At 41.2% G+C, this 8,040-nt stretch overlaps 1 protein-coding gene across 5 annotated transcripts in view; it reads right to left on the bottom strand.

The window, feature by feature from the left end:
- Window positions 1-8,040, bottom strand: part of rptor (regulatory associated protein of MTOR, complex 1) — a 212,559-nt gene that overhangs the window by 88,613 nt on the left and 115,906 nt on the right. For all 5 annotated transcript variants that reach the window (XM_032536773.1, XM_032536784.1, XM_032536782.1 and 2 more), the window contains exons 9-10: window positions 5,231-5,331; window positions 3,115-3,259 (exon numbers count right to left, since the gene is read on the bottom strand). In XM_032536773.1, coding sequence (XP_032392664.1) covers window positions 3,115-3,259; window positions 5,231-5,331 — 246 coding nt within the window. The remainder of the gene's footprint in view (window positions 1-3,114; window positions 3,260-5,230; window positions 5,332-8,040) is intronic.

The following is an 8,040-nucleotide window of genomic DNA, read 5'->3' as shown; positions in this document are numbered from 1 at the left end:
TTGCCTGCAGAGAGCGGTGCAGCGACGCACACTCACAAACACACAAATGAAGAAGGCGCACAGCCACACTTTAACTGCCCACAGGGGAGTAATCAACCTCGGGTTTATCTGCGCTCCCCTACTGTGCTCCATCTGAATAACAATTGCTGTTTGTGTCCAGGCACCAACATCGATCAACGAGCCCCCAAATTGCTTAATACCCCCCTCTCCATCGTTCTGCCCCCGCCAATCTATGCTGATCCAAACTTTTATTTTCCTACTCGCCTTTTAGCTCTGGCACTTCCATTTTTTATCGTTCCCTCAGTCTTGTTTACCACACTCTTAAAACACCACTCTGTCGTTATCCTGTCCTCCTCAATAACGCATGTAATGCTGCGGAAAAAAACAAAGTGCACATCCCAATTTCTTTGGCGGTAAACAGTGCAATATACCCACAATCTAAAATAATGGCTACGAGTGGGGAAGAAAGACTATTGCCTTCTCAACGAGCAAGGAGCAGTGTTCTTTATAACAAGTGATGTAAGGGTGTTACACAACAAGTTGCTTCTCGAGGCAAAGAGAGTGAGAGAGCTTTCTTTTTTTTCTCTTTTTACACAGGCCAGATAATGAGTGGGAGGGGGCATTTATAGAAGACCAAGAAGAGAAACAACCGATAGCAGGAGCGGTATTTGTGTAAGTAAAGGGAGATAGATGATGAGGTAATGTTTCGTCCACAGTGTGGAGGAGCATGGAAAGTCAATGGCTGCTTTGCAGCACCTCTGTATACTGTTCTACAAATGGGAATATACGGAGGACTAATCAGGTAGATGGTAGAACATTGTAAATCACTGTAAGAACGTCTGTCTCAAGCTATGTGAGTAAAAGGGACAATACTCTTAAATTTGTACGGAAGAAAATAATTTTTTTTCTCTCTTTGTTGTCTTACACTCAAAACAGCCGAATTAAGAAGTAAAGGTTTACATTGCATGTCCCAGATAGTATCTATATAGTAACATAGGACATACTATTGGCCAAAACCGAAAATACTGTTTTTATTCCACCTTGCCTTTCAGGGCTTCCATAGATTTGTGTTGTTTTCTTGTTTTTTAAAAACAGGTTTTTTGCCACAACATTTTTCTGGGCTTTCCCGCCTATACTTTTTGACAGGACAATTAGATGAGAAAGAGGAGACAGAGGGGGAAGACACGCAGGAAATTGTCACAGGTCAGATTCAAACCCTGCCCTCTGCATCGAGGCATTAACCTCTCACTACATGTGCGCCCGCTTTACCAATGAACCAACCCGCCACGATTTGTGTTGTTTAACAATACAAAGAAAGATTTTTTTTTTTCTTTGGTAGAATTACTTTTACTTCTGTTGTGCCACTGCTTTTAAACTAAATCTGACATGTATACTACAACAAGAGAGAACAGCTTATCTTGTAGCTTGAAACAATGGACATATTTGGCTGCAGGTTGTGCGTGTGTGCATGCATGTGTGCATGCGTGCGTGTGTGTTCAAAGCAGCAGCAATGCCCCTACTCCATATGCAACTCGTCTTGTGTCTGTCTACACGGCATTCATGGTTGACGAGGCTGCTGTCAGTGAAGACACTGCAATATCTGCCTGAGGCTATGAGGCAGACAGCAACATATACAGCAACACTGGCTATACTCAAAATAGAGAAATAACAGATACATAAATTGTGTATATAAATAGGTGTATGCATATGTTGTGTAAGCAACTGAAACGCATATGTGTTTTGGCTCACACCTCCTTGGCGGCATTTCCTTTGAGTAAATGGAAGCGTTAAAGCATTTAATTTAGTTTGTTTTGTATGGGTACTGTAAAATGTCACTTAATACAATGGCTGATGGACCACTTTTGACATATTTTTACATTAATCTTGGAACAGGAACTTAGCCAGACAAAGTTGTTGACCTTTATCCTGCAATTTGTTAATTTTGTTTTCTGTAATTTCACATTCACATTTTCTATGAGGGAAAATTCAGCTCACGTGTGTGAATATTCTATAAAAAGGGCAAATTTAACATACAAGTTCTTATTTTTAACATCAAGTCCACTTAAAGGGGCAATAGGTAAGACTGCATATTTACTGCAATACAAATTCTAAATACTGGAGAGAGTCATCTCCCCCGCCCCCACCTCCCCAGACTCAAAGTTCACGTTGGTTGCCAGGCTGAGACCACAGCATCCAACAATGCTGCTAGACGCTTGTCTCACATAACCAGATATTACTCCACAGCGGGGAAGCTAACGTTAGACGCTGCCTATATTGACAGTCATAAAAGTCTGTGTACACGCGGAGCGCTGTTTCCAATTACAGCCTGGCTTTTTAAACCGGGCAGCTGATACCAACACAAACACAAACAGACATTTTAAAAGGAGAAAATACTGGAGAAAATAAAGTATTTCAACTTGGCATGTTTCCTTAATGTCTGATGATGCATTGGGGTCATTGAATTCATTACAGTAAATATATTACATATTGGACCTTTAAGTTCTTGCGTCAAGTCCACAAGAAGCTCTTGCATTTTGCCCCATATTTACCTTCCTAGTGTATTCCTATCAGTATTTCTTTAAGCTTTGTAAAGCAGAGCAGCAAGGGCTGCTAGAAATATTTCACTTTGGCAACACATTTTTTCCAATTACCTATGCTAATAAGAAAAATAACAAAAGTGAACTAAAGGGTCACAGAAATACAAAAGTGCATTGTTACTAGCTGTTTTTTAAGAGTGAAAAACTGGTTTAGAGCGGGCAAGACCATAAAATTTTTGCAAATAAGCCCAGAGGCACATTTGCCATTTGTGCATAAGTGACCAAGTAGAATGCATTTCTTTTGTCTCTCAATGGCTGTTTAAATGTAACAATTTGGAATCAATAGTTCAATAACTATACATACCACACCTTGAATAACACAACATTGTCTGTTGCTTGTCTCATAAAGACTGTATCTGTTTAAAGTCTGTTCTTTTTCTAACTTCAGTGAGTATGAACAAACAGCAGAGCCTTGTGTTCTGCTCTACAAAGCCAAGGGCATCTGTGTGCATTAAACCAAGCCCTGAGCTCTGTGGGTGTGGGTGTGGGTGGGTGTGGGTGTGTGTGTGTGTCTTACCACATGGCGTGCATGTATGTAGGGGGCAGACGGGGACTGCTGACCGGTGTACAGTTGTACGACCTCATTATCCTCTCTGCTAACAGGAAATTGCGGAACAAGCTGGCCACCAGCAGGTCCTGACGAAACAACTTCTGGAACAAATCTAAGGACAGAAAGCCAGAACAGAAGAGATCCGTCACGTCAAAAAGAGACATGAGACACTGAAAGACAAAAATGACTGGGATAATAAGTAAAGAAAATGTGCCGCTGAGCGAGGGAATGAAAATCAAACTGGGTAAAAGAAAGAAGTTGAAGTAAAGCAAAGTGGCCAGTGTGGAGAAAACAGGGTAGCTTGTGAGTATGCTTACAGAATATAGAGGATATAAAGAGATATAGAGGAGCCTGATGTGCAGATTAAAGTTATTGGTAATCAGCTCATTAATGTACTCACTAATTCACTTTATTGGAGCCAGTCCATTCTCATGCCAATCTGGGGCTTATGATTCCCTGTGATGCCTTTATTTGCAGTTTGTGTTTGTCTTCTAACTACATTCGTGGGGTCCAAAAACCGGGAATACAGTATACTTGTGGGGTCCGTACAGCTTTGTGGAGCCAAAATGCTGGACCTCACAACTTTAAAGGGCTGTTTGAGGGTTAAGACTTGGTTTTAGGATTAGGGTTAGAATAAGGGTATGGTTAGGGTGAGGGTAAGGGTTAAGGTTAGACATTTAGTTGTGATGGTTAAGGTTAGGGTAAAGGGCAAGGAAATGCATTATGTCGATGACGGGTCCCCAGAAAGATAGTGAGACACTATGTGTGTGTGAGTGTGTGTGTGTGTGGATTAAGTGTGCAGCGCTTTAATTACAGGGATTCTCTCTGATGTGGGCTGCTTCATTAACAGTAGAGCCCCGAGGGTTTAAATGGCTTTGGCAGCCATCAGCGTTGTCACATTTCTTTTCTAGCTGGGATACAGTTTGTCTCACGGGAGTCTGAGTGAATGTGTATTGCATACAAGAGATGTAAACAATGAGAGAAAGTATATGTGCCGCACCCAAAAGAAAACTGTTACAAAATGAGAGTATGAGAGTGAGTCTTTTCACATGGGCAAGCTGAGCCTGTGGGTGATGGTACGTGGCGGTGTGTGTGAGTATGTATGTGTGGTCACAATGCAGAGTTTAGCTTGAGTGTGTACGTGTGGGCATACTTGCTCTTGCTGCTACAAAATTACGGTTGAAATAATATCCCCCCCCCCAATTGCTGTGCAAGACACTCCAAACACAATTAATCTCCATTTGAGGAGCCAACCTGCACGCACTGCAGTTCTGGTGTTTTATATCAACATCTTTACTATTTTCAACCACTGGGGATGTTTCTTAAAGTTTTAGTATTGCTGATGCTTCACTACTGGTTTTATTAGGTGCTCTAATTTGGGCTCCATGTGAGAGGAAACATGCGATTCATTTCATTTATCATCATTGGCTAGACATGTTGAAATAAAGGGTTTCAAAACTTTAATGTGTCATTCCTTGCACTTTTTCTCCAGTGTTTTGGTTATAGAAAGGCAGAAAAGAGAGACACAACCCTTCAAACCCTAACCCTAGACCTGCGGCACCTTCAATCCCAAAACGCTGAGCACTGTTTTGCTAAAGCAACCTGTTTCATCAGAACGGTGAGCCACGGGCTTTTGGTTATGTTGTCTCTCGTTCAGTGACGGTGTCACAGGTGATACCCAATCAGTAGCGCTGGGTATGTAAGTTGTGGTAATAAAAAGGAAGTGTGCTTGCCCACACAGCAGGGTGTTCAAAGCACCCGTTTCAGTTGAAACAAACAGTTTGCTACGTTTTGTCCAGGTTGAACGTGGCCCTGCTGTGCCTAGTTACTGTTGCTAAGCTATGAGTGGAATCATTGTTAGGGGATGGGGTTTAGCAAATGGTTAATTGGCTTCACCATATTGTTAATTTCATCGCTTAGCGAGTACAATGTTATCATAACTGATGGAACTGGTGGTCAAAATGACAAAAGCAGGATCCCTTATGTTTAAGTTAACTCCAATGATTCTGCCAGATTGGTAACTGTGGAAAAACAATGGTGACATTTGATTCAACAAGTTTGGTCTGCGTATGCAACGACTCACCTCTAGGCAGCACATTCCAGGCGATGGTGTCGGTGATGGCTGTGAAGATCCAGTTGAGCTCTCCGAGGGGAGTGCGTCTGTCATTGAGCCTGCCAGGGATCCTGCACCACACACACAACATAACACAGATGGCAGTGTGTCAGCCACGCTCAAAGCATGTTCCACAGTTGACTCAGAGCACAGAGTGGCAACTACTCGGTACTATTACAACACATCTGAAGACATTTACAGGCACTTACTCAGAGAGACCAACAACGAGTGCAAGTTGGACTATTCGTGTCAAAGATAGTGTAGGCCCAAGAGACACAGAGCAACATCAGGGAGAGAATATATTGCATTTGTTTCCCTACAAGTTACATTATACTCAATTAAGGATTTTTTTTTTTTTAATGTATTGATAAAAGCTGGAGTTTGTGGCCTAGCTGCATACAGAGAGCTCATCGGGCAATACTCGGAAAGCCACGCCCACCGGAGGGTTGAACAACTCTCGGCTCTCCTTTGACTTGCATTGCGTGAAGGTTTCTCATCGTCAATTCCGTCTGCTAGCAAACCAACAAAGAACCTATCACTTAAGTTTTTATAACCTAAAAGCTGGGCTTTTATAAAGACAAAAGTGGATACAGACGTTTGGAATCAGCAGGAAGAATGGGGAGACCGTCGGATCCTGACACTAAGCTGACAACATGTCCAACGCAACGTGTGTTAGCTTAGCATACAGACATATAGTAAGCCTAAAACTGACATTTGACTTGGTAAGTAAATGCTTGCTGCACATGTAATGTTGGGCATATCAGGATGTCAGGATCCCACAGTTTCCCCCATTCTTCCAATAAAATAACATTAATATCCAGAGGCAGAAGAAATGTTGCTTTTTTTCTGATTTTTTTTTCCCCCAGAGATCTCATTCCAGAAATCTAACATTCAGCAGTTGTCTGAGGATTTCAGAAGTATGTTAAGTGGGCATGACTGCAGTACAGTATCCGCACAGCTGTGCATCTATAATCTGTTAGAGGAACACAAGATGTGTAAACCCAGACAAAATACATCAATTTTTAGGAACTGGTTGATTACGGACAGACAGCACTTACACCAACGATAATTTAACTGTAATTTCCATTTCTATGGATGAAATAAACTTGACTTGACAGTAATTTAATTTAATGTGCATGTCCAGATAAGCAATATCTGGCCACTGTGTTGGGTCATTGATCCAAGTGGATGGGACAGATTTGGGGGGGACATGACAGGGTTCAAGCTCCTGTTACAACTCTAAGCATGCAAGAAGGCTACAGAAGACTAGGGGATAGGCATGGTCTGGTAGGAGAGATTCCCTAATCGGTGGAAATCTCTGTGTGCTTGCTCACGCTCTTTACTTCTAAAACTAACTCAAAATGCTAAAGACCTGCAGTGGTCCAACAAGTCATAGTTTAAAGGTCCCATATTGTAAAATGTGTATGAGAAAGGATGTTTTTTTTAAACATTAAAGGTCCCGTGGCATGAAAATGTCACTTTATGAGTTTTTTTTAACATAATATGAGTTCCCCTAGCCTGCCTATGGTCCCCCAGTGGCTAGAAATGGCACATCCAAAGGAAAGCTCATTGTGGGACCGGCTCTTGTGGCTGTAATTCTGCACCAAGGCTTAATTTCTGGAAAGAGACTTCAGATATGCCATTAGGGACCACTAAGGCCAATATAAAACCATCCAAAGGGCGCCATGTCATGGGACCTTTAAAGCATGTAAACGTGTGCTGGTAGAAACCCAAAATACAAGTATGAATCTGAAAATGAGCATAGTATGGTCATATATTAATATATATATAGTACATAGGTACCTATGGCACTGTGTGTTTTTTGGCTTTCCCAGTTAAAGAAACATGGTGAAATCTTTGGCTGTCAATCCAAGAAGGTGATCCTAGATCGCATTGTGTAACACGCCTACCAATAGCCAATATATTGTAGAGCTTTGGCTACACACCATATTCCAGTGAAGTAAAAACAAAAAATAAAGTGCTAACACTAACTTTCAAATGAGTTATTTTCAAACATGAAAGTGGCATAAATGAATGAGGCAAGTGGGATTGGCATGATTGGGTTAAAAATAAATGGTCCCATTGATTCAATGGTTTTCTTCCAATTCTGACAAACATTTAATTTCTACTGTCATTTTATTATCATTAGTTTGTACTATTAATAGCACTGCCAATATCATGTCTTTGTCTCAAATAGTTGTATACAAATTTGTAACAATAGCTGACACTATCCTGCTGTATAAAAATATACAACTTGCTTAACGTTTATGAAAGACCTTTACAACGTACAGTGGGGCTCAAAAGTTTGGGCATCATTTACGCTTTTCAAAATAAAAATGGCGTCTACAAAAGTTTGGGTCCCCTGCAGATTTGATACCTTGTACTGCCCCCTTTGGCAGGTATCACAGCTTGGAAACGCCTCTTGTAGCCAGCCAAGAGTCTTTTGATTCTTGTTTGAGGTATCTTAGCACATTTGTCCTTCCAAAAGTCTTCCAGTTCTTTGAGATTTCTGGGCTGTCTGTCACACACTGCTCTTTTAAGGTCTATCCATAGATTTTCAATTATGTTGAGGTCAGGAGATTGTCAAGGCCATGGCAAAACCTTCAGTTTACGCCTCTTGATGTAATCCACCGTGGATTTTGAGGTGTGTTTAGGATCATTATCCTTCTGTAGAAGCCATCCTCTCTTTAACTTCAGCTTTTTCACAGATGGCATCAAGTTAGCGTCCTAAACTTGCTAAAATTTTTATTGAATCAATTTTTCCTTCTACTCGTGAAATG

Source organism: Etheostoma spectabile, chromosome 2 (genome assembly GCF_008692095.1).
Source record: "Etheostoma spectabile isolate EspeVRDwgs_2016 chromosome 2, UIUC_Espe_1.0, whole genome shotgun sequence".
Classification (NCBI taxonomy): domain Eukaryota; kingdom Metazoa; phylum Chordata; class Actinopteri; order Perciformes; family Percidae; genus Etheostoma; species Etheostoma spectabile.
The sequence above is the reverse complement of the archived record's forward strand: the minus strand, read 5'-3'. Positions and strand labels throughout refer to the sequence as shown.